This window comes from Maylandia zebra, linkage group LG20, assembly GCF_041146795.1.
Source record: "Maylandia zebra isolate NMK-2024a linkage group LG20, Mzebra_GT3a, whole genome shotgun sequence".
Taxonomy (NCBI): Eukaryota; Metazoa; Chordata; class Actinopteri; order Cichliformes; family Cichlidae; genus Maylandia; species Maylandia zebra.
In genome coordinates this window covers 20466325-20486714 of record NC_135186.1, presented here as the reverse complement: position 1 = coordinate 20486714, position 20390 = coordinate 20466325, and the positions used below count along the sequence as shown (strand labels likewise).

The following is a 20390-nucleotide window of genomic DNA, read 5'->3' as shown; positions in this document are numbered from 1 at the left end:
GGGGATTTTCCACATATTGAGTAATTCAACGTGTAAATGTACATGTCACAGCTTATTGACCAGATCACCTACATCATGTTGAGCCAAGCAGAAGACACGTTTAAAGTATAGTTTGTATTTCTGCAAAAAATATTAGTAATGGAAGAAGCAATTAAAGTTTAAAATTTCTATCATTTTGCAAAATGTATTTTCCAGTGAGTTTTTTTTTTTTTTTTTTTTTTAAAAGTCCAGTTTAAGTTAGTTTTCTGGGTTCTTGTATCTGTATAAGCTTTTATGACATGTTAGAATGGGTGTCAGAATAATCAGCACTAGCTTGCAGTGTAGTTTCTAAATCTACGTTCCATTTTTAGTGATTACTCAAAATCTATTGCAAATATAAATGTTGACTGGTCAGTAACATACAGGCAGTGGCGGTCCTAGCCTGTTTGGCGCCCCGGGCGAACACTCCCTCTGGCTCCCCCCCCCCCCCCCCCCCCCCACACACACACACACACACACACACACAACTTATTAAGGATTGTACATTAACATAAAACTGTTGTCGGAACCATACTGTATTTCACCAGAGAAACATACACATATGAAGAGAGACAGATATGCATGGTATGCAAACGGCTACCAAAAAGCCATCATAATTCGTCATACAATGAGAACAGGACAAATCAACAATTAACAATGACTAATTAATATTAAAATCTGTAACATAAGGTATTTTTTTGGAGTTTGTTCTGTAACTGTTGCTATTTTTGCCAATTCTTCTTGGTGCAACTGTAACCCACATAATTTCCTTAGGGATTAATAAAGTATTCTGACTGATTGTTTCAGGATGAGCTGCCATAATCCAATGACACATCTGCTTACCTGTATCTTTTGCTCGTTTCTCCTCCTTTTCTATTTTTTCTAAACTGAGCACCTGATGGCTTTGAACTTTTCCTGTCCATCTTCCATTGGTTTTAATTTTACACTCCATGAACAGCCATCCCCCAACTCGAGGATCACCACAACATAACCTAACACACCTACACCTTAGTTCACAGATTCACTTTGTCTAAGGTTTATTTCTGGGATTTCACACAACCCAGGATTCAAATCGTGAATACATAATGGGCTTGGATTTACATCATTATGAATGAAATGTGCTCTATTTGAAAGCAGCCCCCCCCCCCCCTCCCCTTTCAACGGGTTGTGTTTGAGACCTTAAATCATCAAACTGTAAATTATAAATTTTAAATTGTTATTGATCCCTTTACCCCGAGTCCTAAAGTGTATATTTATTTTCTTACTCTTCTTATATTTATTGTTTTCTTGCTGTAATTGGAGCCTCGTCGTCTTGTCTCTCTATATACTGGACTGTATGTAGCAGAGATGACAATAAAGTTTACTTTGACTTCAGCAGCGAGCAGGCGCACCGAGCAAATTATAAGTCTGTATCATGATGTCTGGTGTTTTCGTGTTTGTTGTTTTGTTTTTATTTTGTTTACTTTGCGAGTTGGTTATTAGACGCTGCTCCAGCCAGTCAGAGAATCCCCCGCCGCCCCGCCCTCTCCTCCCTGTGCCGCAAGCAGCAGGCACCTCGCAAACGGAGGGCGCCCTTACTGCCAGCAAATGGGCAATAGAAAACCGATTGGTGCCTGTACCATTCCCAATATGTGCTGGCTGACGTCGGGGCAGCATGAGTACGAGCATTTTGTTATTTATTTTTTTTGCCGATGCCCGTGATGCCGCCCCCCACCACGATGCCGCTCCGGGCAACCGCCCGTGTCGCCCGTATCAAAAACCGCTACTGCATACAGGTGACACACACTGAATGTAACGCTTTCAACAAATCCAAACAGACAAACCAACATCGCCCTTGCATGAGGATGCTGAGCATGATAGAAAAGGACAAAATAATTGGTTTTCGTTTGCCCACTTGCTGAGGAGTTGGGTAAAATGCAGACATGTACAGATACATACCCTGTGGTCATAATGAGAGATGAATGTGAATTGTACAGTCTACCCATTCCTGGTACTCCCAGTATTTCATTAACTGAACCTGTTCAACAAGTATGAGTGTTTCTAATCACCGTGTCCAGGCCCATCAAAAGAACTACAGGTCCCATCAGGTATACTTCTGCTGTGGTTGGCCCCCTGCCCCTAGAAGCTCTAAGGACCAGCAGGGGGAGCCGTGCAGCTCCAGAGAGCTCAGCTCTGCCTTGGAGCAGCATGTGAACCATGTAATTATACACGTAATGTTATATAAATGACAGTGACTTGACTTTGGTTAACACAAAAGGCCTATATTCAGGCATTTTCACAGTTCATGCTTGAGGTCTATTTGTTCACTTATAATAAAATAAACACATTTAAATGGGCCAAATATATTATTTGAATGTCTAAATATACGATATGGGTAAGATAATGTTGCTGAAAAAGATGTTTAATGTGTTTATGTAGATTAGTGGTCTCAGTAAATAGTTTCCTTCCCACACGCATTGATGTTTGCAGTGTTTTCTCTGACAACTGTAAAATACCTCTACAGCATGCTTGACTTTCACACTCAGTGTGTCCAACATGCTAACGTGTGTTAGCATGAGAATAGTGGTGTTTTCACTGTTATGTCTATTTTCTAAATAAAGGGAGCAATGTACTTAACATAGAGGAGAGAAACTGAAACACAAGTTTTGGTCCTGTAACGTTAGTATGGTATATTTAATGATATTATTTAAATATTTGAAAGCAGAACGGGAGGCAGAGTCTTAAGCTTTCAGCCCCCTCTTCTGTGGAACGAGCTTCCAGTTTGGATTCGGGAGACAGACACCCTGTCCCTGAACCCTGGTTCAGCTAAAGGTTTCTTCTAGTTTAAAGGAAGATTTTCTTTCCACTATTGCAAAGGTGCTTGAACAGAGGTGGCCATCTGGCTGTATTAATAAAGGGTCTTTACCTTAGGATACAAAATGGCTTGAGATCACTGTTGCTGTGATTTGGCACTGTATAAATAAGACTGAATTGGAAAATGAGTGATGGAGATCTAGCACTTCTATTTTTTGAATGTTTAATTAAAGTATTAATGTTTGGAATAGTTAGAGCTTTGTCATCATGGAGCTGAACAACATGTGTGTGGTTAGATTTAGGCACCAAAATAATTGGATAGGTTTCCCAGAGATTATAGTTGAGGGTAAAATCCATTTTTCAATATAAACCAAAGGCTAAGAAGACTAACTTCTTTTCAACAAGATTCTTCGTCTATGCTTTTTACTTGAATTGAAGGAAAAACATTTAAAAGCATTGGAGACTCTCCAAAGATATTCTGCAGGCAGAGTGGGAACATCAGGAGCGTACAGGGAGACGAAACACTAACATGCATTTGCAGTGAGGCCACACAATGCAGAAGTCAAGCTTCATGTATGTCACATCACATCCAGTGCCATTTTATAGGTATTAATTTAATAACTCAGAAAGACAAAAAAAATCAATTATTAAACTTTGTTAAGTTTCATTTTCTCTGTTTGACACACATGTAAACACATTTGTAGTTCTAACATATTACGTTTGACTAAAGTCTTAATTATTAAACAAAATCAAATGTATATAAAAAAGCACACAACCAAGATTTTCTGTCACCTATCAAACATGAAACAGTCCATCTAATGTTTTATATCATTAACTCCAAAACTGAAAGAGACGTGTGGGCAAAAAGAAAAAAAAGGTTCAAAACTCTATTTCCTGTAATAAATAAGGAGAGGGTTCTATATAGTGATTCCATATACTTAACCCGGCTTTTTTCTGTTACAAAATGACACTTGGTTCATTTTGAATGCCTACTGGGATGTCATTTTTACTAGTGACCAACAGTTTGCTGTGCTACAGATCAAGCCCATGGTAACTCTGTGTGAAAGCCCCTACACTGTGGATTACTGGCTCTAACATTAATGGATGAAATATCTAAAACATGGACAACAGTGGTCCCTACATGAACAAACTTTCAAAGATCAGGGTCATCCCCCCTCAGGGTGTTGAATTCTTCCGGGGCTGAGTACTTGTTAGATCCCTGACCTGCTGTCTGGCGGAAGCCCGCTGCAATCTCATCAAAAGTGCAGCCCTTAGTTTCTGGAACCTTGAAGTAGGTGAAGACGAAGAAGCCGAGCAGCAAGATGGTGAAGATGATGAAGACGTAGGGGCCACAGAGTTGCTGGATTAAAGGGAAAGGCTCAATTCTGTTGTTGTTGCAGACAACAAGCTAATAATTACATTATACATTATACATTTTATATATATATATATATATATATATATATATATATATATATATATATATGTGTGTGTGTGTGTGTGTGTGTGTGTGTGTGTGTGTGTATGAATTGGAGCTATAGAAATTGAAATACAAATGGTCCGCAAGACACTCACAGAACAGGACTTTCCTAGACCGGTGCTGAGAGTGTATTGCTTGAATACCAAATTTATTTTAAACAAAAAAATTGGCTCTTTGTCTTTTAAGGGCAGTCAATTCAAACTGAATTATGAATTCTGATTGGATCTTCTGTTGTTAGAGTGCATATTTACAGAGTTTTTATGTTCACCGGATTATACCTGTAGCCAACTGAATCTGTTGTTGTCTAATCCATGGAGCAAAAGCACTCAGTTGTACAACTGAAAATAGGAGCCCCAAAACAAACAAACAAAATTTTAAATAAAAGCTGTCTTACCTCAATGTACTGGAAGCACATCCCCACTAAGAAGTTGGCAGACCAATTGGAGAAACCAGCAACTGCAATGGCAGCAGGACGGGGCCCTTGGCTGAAGAGTTCAGCCACAATAAACCATGGGATGGGGCCAGGGCCAATTTCAAAAAAGGCTACAAAACTGAAGATGGCCACAATGCTAATGTAAGACATCCACTTTAGCTGGTCCTTAGAGCAAAGCATATCACAGAAAATGATCAGTTTCATGGTCTATTTTTTTACATGGTCAGATTTTTATTACTCTTGATCTACAGCAGGGGTCCCCAATCCCAGTCCACGAGGGCCGGTGTCCCTGCAGGTTTTAGATCTCACCCTGGGTCAACACACCTGAATCACATGGTTAGTTAATTACCAGGCCTCTGGAGAACTTCAAGACATGTTGAGGAGGTAATTTAGCCTTTAAATCAGCTGTGATGGATCAGGGACACATCTAAAACCTGCAGGGACACCGGCCCTCGTGGTATGGGATTGGGGACCCCTGATCTACAGTAACATTGTAGCACTCCTACCCTTTAATTCAAAAGGCCTGCTTTCAGTAATGGTGACCACAAACACTTACCAACAATGCCATGGCCACGGTTAGAAAAACTGCTGAAACGGCCATTCCCATCAGACCAATGAGGTGAAGGGGTCTCCTGCCCATACGCTCCACCACAAACAACTACAAGACATACAGATGTTACAAAATGACAACATAAACCAAACATAATACCAGTATTCACAGTGGAGGTAATATCAATGGATCATAACTGTAATCCATTAATAAAAAATTTAATATTTAAAATGCCCAAAGGAAACCATCATAAAAACAGTAATATAATCATCTACTGTTCAACAGTACTTAAAAAATCCCCCAAAATATATGGAATAAAACTTAAAACTCATAAAACTCAGTGCAACATGATGTACCCACAACCCACGCAGCCAGTCCAGGCACTGGCAAAGATGGTAGCAGAGCTAGCCTCTATGCAGCAGAGCAGGTGGTGGTGAACCAGCACCAGCTTGAGATGCTACGTTCAGTCCAGTATTCTGTGTTGCTGAGAGGAATATATAGCGTTCTAGTAAGATGCCAAGGGGGTTCACGAGAGCCACAAGTGGACTTGGGCTTCACGCAAACCTTAATTCACCAAACCACAGATAGGACATGTCATGCCTGTGCTGCGCTCAGTGACTCGAGGTCATCGGACACTGACTCCAGCATATAATGACTCCATTATATGTTATAATGTTACACATTAAAAGCACAAGATTGTGCCAGAACTTCTGTGATGCCATATTTCATTGAATAAAATCAGATTTCCTTTCTCTTATTCATTGGGTAGTTTCACTTGGTGTTGGCTCTCTCTGCGACACAGTGTCACTTCCTGTTCCTGTTGCAATGCACAGTGGTGTTTTGTGTTGTTTATCTGTGTAGCCCATTTCATTGAAACTTTTAGATAACATCTTATTTCATATTATCCATCCATCCATCAATCCATCCATCCATCCATCCATTAATCTTCTTGCACTTATCCGGGGCTTGGTCGCGGGGCAGCAGCCTAAGTAGAGAAGCCCAGACCTCCCTCAACCCCAGCCACCTCCTCTAGCTTGTCCGGTGGAACACTAAGGCAGCGGTCCCCAACCCCCGGGCCTCAGACCGGTACCGGTCCGTGAGTCGTTTGGTACCGGGCCGCGAGAGTTGAGGCTCAGGTATGAAATGTATAGTTTTCAGGGTTTTTATCGGTTTTCAGCGTTATTTTGTTATCGTTTTTATCATTTACTCTGTTTTCCTGGGTCTTTTCACGTGTGTTATGAATAAATTTTCTTTTTTTTCGGTACCGGTACTAGTTTTATTTTGTTGTATTTATCCGCGACACCTTAAAGGCCGGTCCATGAAAATATTGTCGGGCATAAACCGGTCCGTGGCGCAAAAAAGGTTGGGGACCGCTGCACTAAGGTGTTCCCTGGCCAGCCGAGAGATATAATCTCTCCAGTGTGTCTTGGGTGTGCACCGGGTCCCGTCCCGGTGAGACATGCCTGGAACACCGCACCCAGGAGGCGCCCAGGAGCAATGTTCCCTCTAAGCTGCGCGCATGCATAATTGCGCACTGGTGGCACGGTCTCTGCGCACAGAAAATCTAACCTGAATTGAAATTAAAATTAATACTTTAACAATTCTGTTTTGCAGTGTTAGTCAGTGAGTGACTGGCTGCTCCAGTATGGGATTAGAACGATGTCACCTTATCCCATAGTCCAGCCAATTATGCGATTCACATTCGTATATAGGCAGCTAATCAACTTCGTCTATGACAGCGTCCTTATGTGCCGACACCGGTGCTTTAGCTAGCAAAGCGGCGTGGCTGATGTGGAGTGAAGCCACGTAAATGACAACGTGTACAACTATTGGAGATGTGAGCAGGACAGACGGAACAATTGACGGAAAATGTGTTGACTTTATACCAGTTTTTAAATTGTGTTGATAGGCCACGTAAAACCAAAGATAAAAATATATGCAATGTTTGGTTTTCTTCCTGAATACTATCATTGTTTATATTTACTGCGGGAAGAAACGGTCAAAGCCAAATCCAAGAAAAACCCCCACCCTTTCCTATTGGTCGTAAAATGTACCATGTCGACCAATCAGAAAATGTTATGGCAACATGGCACATAGTTGTTTAGGGAGGGGGAAGTTTTAGGAGTGACTGCGGTGTTTTGAGATGTGAGAGATTTGCGACATTTAGGGAAAATCTTGTGCAGTTAGTGTGTAGTGTAGTAAATAGTTTTGTTGTGTGTGTCAGAACAATACGGCGACTACTGAATGTTACAGGTGTTACAGGAGTGATACATCTCCTGTTGTCAGGCCTGCAGGTATCAGGCTTTTGATGTTCTCCTTTATCTCATAGTGGACAGAAATTATTTTTGGAGTGGCACAAATAATTTGTGTGGCATCAAATTTGATGCAGAACAGCTGATTGTTCTGTAAATAGTTTAAAATGTTTATTTTAAAAAACGCCTTGGCTGCATTTTTAGGTAAACTGCTGCAAAAAACTTTGTTGTTTGCATAACTCAGTTACTTTTTTGAAGAAGTAACTATATAATTAATTGCCCAGCATTGCTCATTATATCTGTATCTATGAAGCGCCTTGAGGCGACGTTTGTTGTGATTTGGCGCTATATAAATAAAATTGAATTGAATTGAATATACTGTATTTTGCAGACAGAGAGCTACAGGACTCTCTCCCAGACCACAGACTCATAATACAAGTCAGAGCTTTATAAAAAAAGAAAGAAAGAAAGAAAGAAAGAAAGAAAGAAAGAAAGAAAGAAAGAAAGAAAGAAAGAAAGAAAGTTTTGTTTTCAAAATTGGAGTTCAAGTTATTTTTACTTGTAATAGTGTTAACATACTACACAGGTCATGAACAAGATTTTTTTTTAATTCTCATTGTAAGTGGACTAAAGCAGTTAATTAAAAGTAGTTTAACATAAATGTAAATGCTGTAATTTGATTATTTTAATAAACCATGTAACTTGGATGGATTCGATGCGGCGTGTCCACAGTGCACACGTCTAATGTTGCTCACAGTGGTCCAAGGGACCGCTCAGGGAGTTAGTTAAATTAGAGGAAACATTGCCCAGGAGGCATCCTTGTCAGATGCCTGAACCACCTCAACTGGCTTCTTTCAATGTGGAGGAGCAGCGGCTCTACTCTGGGCCCCTCTCTGGTGACTGAACTTCTCACCCTATCCCTAAGGGAGAAGTCAGCCACCCTTCAGAATAAGCTCATTTCCGCTGCTTGTATCCGCGATATCATTCTTTCGGTCACTACCCACAGCTCCTGACCATAGGTGAGGGTAGGGGCGTAGATCGACCGGTAAATTGAGGGCTTCGCTTTTACGCTCAGCTCTCTCTTCACCACAACAGACCGGTACAGCATCTGCATCACTGCAGCCGCAGCACCAATCCATCTGTTGATCTCCAGTTCCCTTCTTCCCTTCTTAAAAATGGGGACCACCACCCCGGTCTGCAGTCCAGGGGTACTGCCCCTGACCTCTACACAACATTGCAGGGGCGTGTCAGCCAGGACAGCCCTACAACATTCAGAGCCTTCAGGAACTCAGGGCGGACCTCATGCACACCAGGGGCTCTGCCACTAAGGAGTTGTTTAACTGCCTCAGTGACCTCACCCCCCAAAATTGGCAGGTCACCTCCCTCATCCCCAGACTCTGCTTCCTCCTCGTAAGACATGTCAGTGGGATTGAGGAGGTCCTTCCACCGCCCAACAATTTTCGCAGTCGAAGTCAGTAGCGCTCCACCAGCACTATACGCAGTACCGCATACAGCCTCCTGAGTCGCCTGACGGTTTGCTTCAGCCACTGCCGGAGCCACATTCCACTTGTCCTATTGGGCTAGCCAAGCCCAATAGGACTCCTTCGTCAGCCTCGTGGCTCCCTTCACCTCTGGTGTCCACCATTTGGTTCAGGGGTTACAACGACAGGCACCAACCACCTTGCGGCCACAGCACAGTTAGCACAGCCTGCTAGGCGTTCACAGCACACCCTCACTATACGTTTAGGTGCACCGGGTCTGTCCAGTGTTCTCCCCCGTCGTCTAATCCAACTCACCACCAGGTGGTGTTCAGTTGACAGATCAGCCCCTCTCTTTACCCGAGTGTCGAGAACATATGGCCGCAGCTCTGGTGATATGATTACAGAATCGATCATCAACCTGCAGCCTAGAGCGTCCTGGTGCCACGTGCACTTTGGACACTCTTATGTTCGAACATGGTGTTCGTTATGGCCAAACTGTGGTTTGCACAGAAGTGCAATAACAAAACATCACTTGGGTTCAGATCACGCCCCTCCAGTTCTCGCTGTCGTTACCCACGTGAGCATTGAAGTCCCCCATTAGGACAACAGGCGGAGCATCTTCCAGCACCCCACCCAGGGACTCTAAAAAGGCTGGGTACTCTGAGCTGCCACTCAGCGCATAAGCGCAGATGACAGTCAGGACCTGTCCCCCGACCCAAAGGTGCAGGGAACAAACCCCCTCATCCACCGGGAGGAACCCCAACATACAGGCAGTAAGCCAAGGAGATATTAAAATACCAGGGGAATGGTTTCAGAGCCCAAGCCATGCGTTGAGGTGAGCCTGACTATATCTAGCCAGGAACATTCAACCTCACGGACTAACTCAGGCTCCTTCCCCACCAGAGAGGTGACATTCCATGTCCCAAATGCCAGTCTTGGATCAGTCCACCAGGGCCTCCACTCCTGGCCGCCGCCCACCACACAATGCACACGACCCCCTATGGCGCCTCCTGCAGGTGGTGGACTTGCAGGAGGATGGCGCCTTTAAATAACATGTATTTTTATTATTATTGTTATTATTATAGTTTAATCTTCATGTGCCTTATTCAAAGCACACTCTCTGTTGAATCTATCTAATATTCACAGTATTCATTCACTGTGACTTTAGGGATTTGTCAGCTTAGCTTAGTTCATAACCAACTAGCTAGCTGCACTTTCCTGCTCAGTGTGTTACATGTTTAGGTACTCAGCCTTCCTTAGTATAAATGATACATTTAATAAATGTAGCCAGTTTACAGCTCTGGAGGCTAAAAAGAACACAAAATCTTTTCTCTTCCTTAATCATTTTTCCCAGCTATCCACCTGGTATTGGTTTAGGTCTTCCACGAGAATTCCTTCCTCCTGTGTGTTTTTCCAACATTGCTCAGTATTAGCTCTTCATGGGTCTGCTCTTGTACTATTGTTCCCATGCAGCTGGGACTGTACCCTGGATAGGTCTTTGGAGGACAGGCTATTTATTCTTTTGACCTCTGGTATTTTGTTTGGCAGTTTATAGATCCTCAGTTATGTACAGTTATGTATCTTATTCATACAGGACCTGTTTTCTAATGATACTGTTGCACACCTCTGTTAGCCGCCTACCCTCCGACCGAGATTCTCTCATTCTGGAATATAAAATTCCCCTCTCGTCCCTGTAGGCAGTCTATCCTTAAGGCCTGGGTCCTCTACCAGAGGCCTGGGAGCTTGTGCAGTATTTTAGCTGTTCCTAGGATATATATAGGATTTATATATGTATATATACATAGAGCTTATTTTTTTGTTTCAACTTGTTCTTTTGCAACTTACAGAAACAACTGTGAATGCAGTGTTGACCACTCCTGTGCCGATAGTTGCATAGACAGGCTGGGACACGCCTGCTCGCTCAAAGATCATAGTTGAGTAGTAGAACACCTACAGAAGATGACAGACACAAGACACAGGTGCGATACTTGAACTTTATATCTTTCTGTGCATGAATTTCTTCTCTACACCTTGCACTTCAACTCGAATGCACTGTTAATGAATAATGATTTCAAGAACATGAGTTATGACTAATCATTTTAGTAGTAGTAGTAGTAGTACAGTAGTAGTAGCAGTAGTTCATGTTACTAAATAGGATCTCATTACTTAATGGTCGTTAAAGTTATTGTTTAGGTCATTTGTAATCTATGTAGCTTAAGAGATGTAAAACATTTTATCTTATACCCTTTGTTTTATACTCGATGGCATTCACTACAATAGAATGCACAAGTTCTCTTTTGCTCATTTGACTTACAGCATTGATACCAGACAGTTGCTGTGACAGCTGCAGCATGATGGCAACAAAGATGGGCTGGCGGTACACGGGGGAGCGGAAAAGTTCAGGGATGGTCACCTTCTTTTCCTTCATCATCTGCTGGCTCTCCTCCTTCATCTCCTCCATTTCCTCACTCACGTCATCAGTACCCCGTAGTTTAATTAGGACTGGAAGACAGTAGTTATTTCTATGATGTTATGTTACAACTGTCTAGCAGTATATTAGATGGTTTTGGCAGAAATTGTGTGGATAAAAGATTTATTTGTGTAACTTGAGATATAGGTGTTGTTTACAATGAGTCTCTATTGTGTATTTGAGTGTCTATGTGTGTATTCTTCTGTGTTTATTCTAATGAATAGCAATTTTTAGTTTTAGACATTGGGAGTCAGGACATTTGAGAACATGCCTGCCTCTTTGTACTGTAATCTATAATCCCCAAATGTTCCTGTTTGATTGCATTTGATTTTTTCGTCGTCTCTCATGACAGTGTGTTCATCTTACCGCCGCGGGCTTTGTTCTCCTCGTTGCAGTTGATGAGGAGGTATCGGGGGCTCTCAGGACAGAGAGGCAACAGGACACATTGCAGCACAGATGGTAGCAGAGTAAAACCCAGTAGGAGGGGCCATAGGGATGCATTCCCCATGATGGATTCAAGCCCAAAAATCTAAACAATGTATACAATAGACTCCTTATTTGAAAGCCCCTTTCAGACTTGGAATATACACAACAGTAAATTAGTAACGACATCAAATGCTTGAAGTGTCAGCATTTATATATTTTTTAAAAATTAAATTCCCCTCTCGTCCCTGCGGGCGGTCTATCCTTCAAACTCGGGTCCTCTACGAGAGGCCGGGGAGCTTGAGGGTCCTGCACAGTATCTTAGCTGTTTCTGGGTCTGTGCTCTTCTGGATAGAGATCTCCAGTGTTGTTCCTGGGATCTGCTGGAGCCACTCGCCGAGCTCGGGAGTGACTGCATGTAGTGCTCTGATTACCACTGGGACCACATCTTCTCCAGCTCTTCTCTGAGCCCTTGGTACTTCTCAAGCTTCTTGTGTTCCTTCTTCTTAATCTTGCTGTCATTTGGTATCTCTACGTCTATCACTACAGCTGTCTTCTTCTGCTTGTCCACTGAGTTCCTGATGAAGGCTTTTAGGGTCCTGTTGATCTTGTATAGTTCCAGGATCCAGGTATGGGGCATCGAGTCATAGGGCTTCTTGTAATCAATCCTGGCAGTGCATAGGTTGGTCAGTCTTGCAGTCTTGGCTGACTGCTCGGTCTACCAGTAGCTGGTATTTTGTGCCTCTGGTATTCTTACCAATTCCTTTCTCTGCCCTGCTAATGTATTGACCCATGTGCCTATCCAGCTTAGCCACTATGATGCCTGACAAGAACCCCCATGTGGTACTGAGGCAGATTATTGGCTGGTAATTGGATGGGACTGGTTTCTTCTGGGGGTATTTGAGGATCAGGACTGTCCGGCCTTCGGTTAGCCATTCTGGGTGTCTCTCATCCACTAGCAGCTGGTTCATTTCTGCAGCCAGACGCTTGTGGAGTGCAGTCAGCTTCTTCAGCCAGTAGGCGCGAACTATGTCGGGGCCTGGTGCTGTCTGACTCTTCATATTGGAGAATCTTGGGTGTCTGCCAGTGTGATGGTTACTGGACCCTGTTCAGGGAGGTTGCTGTGGTCTTCTCTTAGATCCACTAGCCACTGAGCATTGCTGCTATGTGTTGCGTCCTTCTCCCATATGCTCTTCCAGTATTGTCCCATCTCCAACCTTGGTGGTGCTGTTCTACTGTTTACCTGGAAGTTACTAAAATTATCTACAGTATAGTTGTGTCTTATCCTGTAGAAACTGCAGTGTTGTCAATGCGTTGCCAGGCCTTCACTGCAGCTGCCTTGTTTGTTGGCATCTGTGCCTTCATTTTGTCTTCATTAACTAGAAAGCACAATCTATTGGATTGAAATCAGGTGACTCTCTTGGTCATAGCGAATACAGTTTCTTTGCCTTGAATAACACTTGGGTGGCTTTTGCGGTCTACACTGCGAAACAATGCACGTGGATAATGAATATTTTTACAGCATTTAGCTGAATGTGAGCAGAGTATAGCCCTGTAACACTGGACTCTCCTGTGGTGGTGTGCAGAGTGTACAGAGGCAAAAATCACAAAAAATATGTCATTATCTAGGAACTTATGAAAGTGATTATACGCATTATTAATCAACTGTTACTCAAACTGGTAAATGGTGGGAGTATTTGTGGTTAAAAATGTAAGGCTCTCACCTGTGCCATGAGAATGCCGATCACTACACCAAGCTGATGCAGCGTTCCTAATGCTCCCCGGAGAGATGTGGGTGAGATTTCCTCAATGTACATGGGCACAAAACCAGTGGACAGGCCAGAATAGACACCCACAATTAAACGTCCAATAACGAGCATCTCAAAGGAAGCAGCCAATTTGGAGAATCCCATAAATATTGCAGAAATGAATGCAAGCACATTGGCCATGAGCATGGAGTTCCTCCTTTAAAAAATAATTTACCATAAATGCTCTTTAATAAGAAAACTTTAAAAAAAATTTAATTTTTAAATTTAATTTAAAAAAAAATATGGATGTATATAGATCTTGTTAGCAACGGAGAGAGTCATACCTGCCAAAGCGGTTAACAAAGAGACCGACAGAAAAGGAGCCAAACATCCCTCCCACAGAGAAGATGGCCACAGAGAGAGACCACAGAGCTGTTAGAGTGGTCTGAGGGATGGGCTCTGAAAACCTGCTGCTCCATGTCTCATTGTAGAAGCTCTCAATGATCTAAAACATAAAACAGTACGCAGTAACAGTCTTATTGTAAGACACATAAAGACAGATTAAAGTGAAGTAGCTCTTATGTACACAACAGCACTTTAATCCCAACTTTTGCTTAGTGACCCTTGGTGATTTAATACTTTACGCTCAGGGTGAAATACGAAGACAAATATTGGATACACTGCGTTGTCATTTAATTTCCAGAGTCTAATATTTCCAACTCTTTCAGACTTCATGACTTGGGTGGTCTTTAACTTTCTCTCCAGAACTTTCATCAACAGGTCATATGTAAGAGTAATACAGTCAGTCATTATCCTTCTGATACCATTCTAACTTGGTGAACATGATACCTCATGCGCATGTATGTAGCTACATTCATGTCACGGCCTGCAAAGGCAGACCGTGTGGAGTGTGTGAGGAGGACTAGGTGCAGACGCAGACGAGGAGCCAAAACTAAACTTGAACAAAAAGCGAGCCTTTATTTTGGGGTTGAAACTCACAAACATAAAACACAACAAACAAAATGAGGGAAAATCTAAACACACACTGGGAAAACCATGACTTTTACTATGACTGAAACAAGATAATGACTATGAGAACTGTGACATGATGGAGGTAACGCAGAACACAGATACAGAACAAAGGAAGACAGAGGACTTAAACACACACATAAGGTTATTAGGGGAAATGGAGGCACATGGAAAAACAGCTGACAAGAATGAACCTAATGATGCCACAGTGGAAGTGAAACTAAAACAATGAACATGGACCCCAAGACCCCCTCAAAGTAAAACAGGAACCATAAAAAGACGCAGACATGACATGACAGATTAGATACACTAACCAATAAGGGAGACTAAAACACAGGGGTGAGCCACAAGGGGAACCTGATAAACCATGAACTGTAACCTAGGTGTGGCAGAATTTAGCTAGATAAGCTGAAATGAAGAACACAAATGAATAACAAAATACAAAGAAACTCACAAACACTGGGACCCAGTGACAATTTAAAGATGATTTTTCTTCAGCCTTAACCTCCTAAGACCCAAAGTCTTCCACAGCATGCATTTTTAATTTCTTTTTGATATTTGGGCATATTGGGGCCCGATAAATGTAAAAACAAAGAATTACCAGATTTTTTTTTTTTTACCTGATTTTTGTTTCTAAGAAAAATGAGAGCCACAAATGAGGATATTCGTTTAAAATTTCGATAGAACAGTGGCAGTATAATGTCCTTGCAAGTGGATATCAGGCCATTGTAGAGCAAAATTGAGTATTTTGGTCTAAATAACCCAAAATGTGATGTCCAAATATGTGGACGCAGGGTTCTAGGAGGTTAAAGCAGTTCTGGCTAAATGTCAGGTAACTCAGGAGGGGTGCTCTACTCACACTGTATAGTATAGGCACCGCGGACTTCAACCGAGGATCAGTGGTACAGTAAAATCAGTGGTATGGAAGGAATACTTCTTCTTCTTCATTTAATCCTTAGTTATATTTATTATCTGTCTTTCTTGCACAGTTGTAGAATTCTTCCTGTTAAAGAGCGTTTTTCCTTCCCACTGTTGCCAAGTGCTTGCTCAAAGTGGGTTTACTGACCATTGCAGTTTTCTCTGTATTAATGTAGGGTCTTCACCTTACAATATGAAGCACCTTGGGGCAACTGTTGTGTTTTGGTGCTATATGATTGGGATTGAATTCAGTCTGACTTGTTTACAGTGAGTCTTTGTCACCACTTTGTTCAGAATTTTTATGGGTAGAATTTGTAGGTGGAGCCAAGTGGCAGCAGGCTTCTACTTTGGTAGACGCCTTCTACAGGATCTTGTGGCTGCTTTTTGTAGATGACATGGTTCTCTTGCCTTAACCAGGTGGTGGCTTGAAGCAGCGGGAAAGAGAATCAGCACCTCCAAATGTGACTCCATGGTTCTCAGCAGGAAAAGGGTAGAATGCCCACTCAGGGTCGGGAAGTTGTTGGCTCATGTGGAGAAGTTTAAGTATTTCTGGTTCTTGGTCACATGTAAGGGGGGAGGTAATGAGATTCCACACCACTGCAGATTTGAGTGCTTTACTGGTCTGTTGAGATGAAGAGCGCTGAGTAAAGCTGTCAATTTACCGGTCACTCTATGTCCCTACTCTCACTGATGGCATCAAGCTCTGGGTAATGACCGATAGAATCGGATTGCAGATACACACGGTAAAAATTAGTTTTCTGCAATCAGCGTTAGAGATAAGGTGAGAAGTTCAGTCATTCAGGAGAGACCCAGAGTGTAACATGGTACACTAATGTGCCTGTTTTAATTCATCTCCATATTATTGTGTGAAGTTGCACTGGGTTGGGAGTATGTGTGTGTGTGTGTGTGTGTGTCACATTTCTGGTGAGCCAATGGCTGTAATGTGGTTGGACTACTAGGCAGGTGTAATTGATTGCACTGATACACTGGTCTACTTATAGCCCACACTACAAACACTGCTGTGTTATTTTGTCTCTCTGTGCAGGTATGTAATGTGATGAAACCGGATATATTTGGGATGGATGGGTTTTGTGCTATGAATTATATAGTGGAGGTGTTATTTTGTCTCTCTGTGCAGGCCAGGGCCTATGATATGCCACAGCTTAAAGGCAGCGGAGTTGCAGAGGCTGGAGTGACCACTGGCTATCTACTTGCAGGGTGGTGGGTCTCAGAGGACAACTGCTAACCCTGTTGAAGTCATCGTGTGGAGTGCAACTGGCATTGTGATTTCATAAAAATGTTCTTTTAAGTCATCGGAGCTTTTCACTATGTGTTAACAGCATTTAACACTGACGCGTTTGTTTGAGATGGGAATGTTTAAGCCACATAAATTAATACATGTGAAAACAGTAAATATACCACATGGATTCAGCTTCAAAACCTTAACTGAAAAAAAAAAGAGTTGATCTTCATCAGTGAAACTAACTACTGTATCGCTATTCTAATTCCATTTGTTCTCACACATTTTCAAATATGTATATTTTTTCCTCCTTTACATTCTTCATTCAGACAATGAAACTCTCACATTTTGAGGAGCATTGATGACGCCAGTATTGTAGCCAAACTGAAGCGAGCCAATCACAGCTGTCCCTACTGTGATCATCAGCTGGGGCGTCACCTATTGTTATAAGACAGAAAGAGAAGATTGATAATTACTGTTGGAAGAGGAAAAATCCCTTTTTAATCATGTTACAACCCTCCTAAAACTGTGTGTGGGTAAAAAGATCAAATTTGGAGCTCTCTTGAAGCTATTTTTTATTCTATTAACTTTATCACTTGATAACATTCATTTCTCTCGATCATTTTGATTCATGCAAAAGTTACATTTTCTTTTGATATTTTGTAGTTATGTAGCACTTTATTTCTCTAGCTGCAAAACTCGTTCATGCATCAGCACAGCATTTTCAATATATGCCTTTGCTTTGTCTAAGATTCACACACTCACTGATGGATGGATTGTGGAAACATGGTGTACAGTATCTTGCCCAGGAGCAAGGGATCAAAGCATCAATCTTCCATTTAGAAGAAAACCTGCACTACCTTGACTGGTTAAGTCAGGTTTTACCAGGCTGCTACTCGTTTTCCCGTACTCTCTTGGAAACAGAAATCAGCAACAGCTGATTGCTCTGACTGTTGTGGTACCCAGAATGAGGATCGTAATCCTGGAGGAACTTCATAGCAAACAATGAGATTTCAATCGAGCTGTTTCAGCAAGCATCATCAGGAATGTGAGGTGTATATTTAACAAAATGGACAAACTTAGTGAGCTGATCAAACCCCAGAGAGCACATCAGAGTGACAGAAGTGTTTCATGGAGGACTGAAGTATTGCAGTTAGATGCTGACACTGAAGTATTGCAGTTAGATGCTGACACTCAGACATGGCTTCAAGACTTTTTAGGTGAACAAAGAGGTTATTTTGGATTATTAGAAGAAATGCAGAAGAATTGCACTGTAGTTCTAATTGAAATATTGTGTAAACTTTGAATGGATGGATGCAGGATGTTTATCGTTGATGGATTAATCCCTGATGCATCGATTGGCATGTGTAAATATATCTATTGATCTGGTTAGTTAAGTAGCAGAGGGGGTGGTTAATCAGGTTCAGCTACTTTGGTGTTAATGAAATTAACAACAGGTGCACTAGAGGGGCAGCACTGAGACAACTCCCAAAATATGAATACATCTGTCCCTCTTCATATTCTCTGACTATTTTTACATTTGCCTAGGGTCAGTGCAACCACTGGTAGCATGAGGAAACCTGGACCCCACAGAGGTTGAACAGGCAGTTCACCTCCTCCAGGATGGTACAAACAAGGCAAACAAGGTTTGCTGTGTCTCCCTGAACAGACTCAAGAGCATACAGGGGAGCTGGACATGTTCATAGAAGGTAAAAACCCTTCAGCAGTACTGGTATCTGCCTCTTTCTGCAAGCAGGAACTGGGTGAGTGCTGCCATAGTCCTACAAAATGACCACCAGAAGGCCAGTAATGTCTCCCACCAACCAGTGACTTCAGTGGTGCCCTGTTCTTTTCACTTTGATTTGTTTTCACTGATCTCATCCATCTGTAGGCTGATACTTTTACCTTCCATTTAACAATATGACATCCTGTGTTTCTTGACTTGTTTTCAAAGTGTTATCAGTGTAGATGAAAGCATTGTATCATTGTGTATGTGACAGGGTGAAGGAAAGAAATTAATAATAATAGTAATTATAATAAAGTTTGTTTTATATAGTTTATATTTATTTGTGTGCTTGCTCTTTCATTTGCAGGGCTATAGCTTCTAAGCTAACTATTATTATAGCTAAGCCTGTAATAAAATTAAAGTCTAATCCCTGTCATGTCAGGAGTGCTGCTTCTGCTGTACAGTCAAATACATCAGCATATATAGTACGAATGTACACAGATCCTATGATGTGTAACACAACTTTACACAAAATTGCATGGCATGATGTATAAAAGTACTTAAATCCTTAAACGCAGACCATCTTAAAAAACTACTAATCCACATATTAATGCATCAATTTTACTTCTTTACTGACAGTTTAAGACTGATCAAGCTTTATTATTTTACATAAATTTTGAATCACTTGTTGTAAAACAGTGTTTATGCAAAACATTTGTAAGACAAAGACTAAATTTATCTTCTGTTGCTACTATCTCACGGTGTAATAAGAAAATGGAAGCACTGCTTACAGCTGTAAGAAAAGGAGTAGAAGTCCTGACTGTGCTGCTGAATTTAGGTCAAACACACCATTAAAACATCCTAATTTTTATATCTGAAGTTATTGTTTCACTCACTATGACATGGTGTCTGCTGTGAAAACGTGCTGCCACATAATGGATTAAACACTGGAGCCTTTTAATTGTATTCCTGACCTATTTCTTTTTTCAACAAACAAAATCTTCATCCTGTATGAATCAAGCAGCAGTTACCTTGCCACTGCACTCCATGGCAGCCCACAAAATCCAAAATCCGGATTGTCAGTAATCAGTCAGGTAATTTACTATCTACAATAAAACAGTGCTCATGATGTTGCCTGCTAGACTTGAGTCCTACATCAGTGTAAACAAATCTTTTTCAGTTCCTTCCTCCATTCACCTGCAGCAGTAAGCAGCTTAGTGACGTCAGCACTAAGTGGATCTTAATGAGCTGCTGAGGTCCCAGCAAAGCAGCACTATCATGATGTTGACATCCTAGGGCTGAAGTCTCAGAGCTGTAATACATTCACTGACTGATTTAGTCTTAGATGCATTTAATAAGTTAAAAAATGAAATTATTCACACATTTTTTTCAATGTACATCTTCTTATAGATGATTAAAAAAATGTAAATACAAATTAAATTTAAAAAAAAAACCCTAGTGGGGGTTGTCTCTTAAGAGGATTGTTGGCCCACTATTAATCACGAGCCTCGTCACTTGAGCCAAGGAGTGAAAAAGGCGTCTGTAATGATCACCTGAGGTTTCAGGTGAAAACACTGTGAGACCTTGCCTCACCCTGTCATGTGACCTATTAAGGTCAAAACTACACTGTAAGTGGCAGACAGCTGGTGTGGTCAGCCGCCGCGCTGTTCAATGATGGACACTCACAGTGGACACAGAGGAACTCTTTTACTCTTCCATCTGTCTTTTATCTAATTTAGTGAACAGTTCAGATAAAATAGTTACACGTAGATGCTGAAAATGACAGCCTCAGTGTTGAACATACTGTGACTCACTTGGCCTCTCTCAAA

The 20390-nt window shown here is 41.7% G+C and overlaps 1 protein-coding gene across 1 annotated transcript; it reads right to left on the bottom strand.

Annotated features, from left to right (window-relative positions):
* Positions 1-743: 743 nt before the first annotated feature.
* Positions 744-19726, bottom strand: LOC101480463 (solute carrier family 2, facilitated glucose transporter member 1). Its single transcript, XM_004545913.3, has 10 exons — positions 19593-19726; positions 17181-17273; positions 13993-14153; positions 13625-13865; positions 11844-12006; positions 11322-11509; positions 10853-10957; positions 5281-5382; positions 4686-4889; positions 744-4171 (listed from the first exon to the last, which is right to left on the bottom strand). The coding sequence occupies exons 1-10, from the start codon at positions 19608-19610 to the stop codon at positions 3965-3967; spliced, it is 1482 nt and encodes a 493-aa protein (XP_004545970.1). The 5' UTR covers positions 19611-19726; the 3' UTR covers positions 744-3964.
* Between the last annotated feature and the right edge of the window lie 664 nt (positions 19727-20390).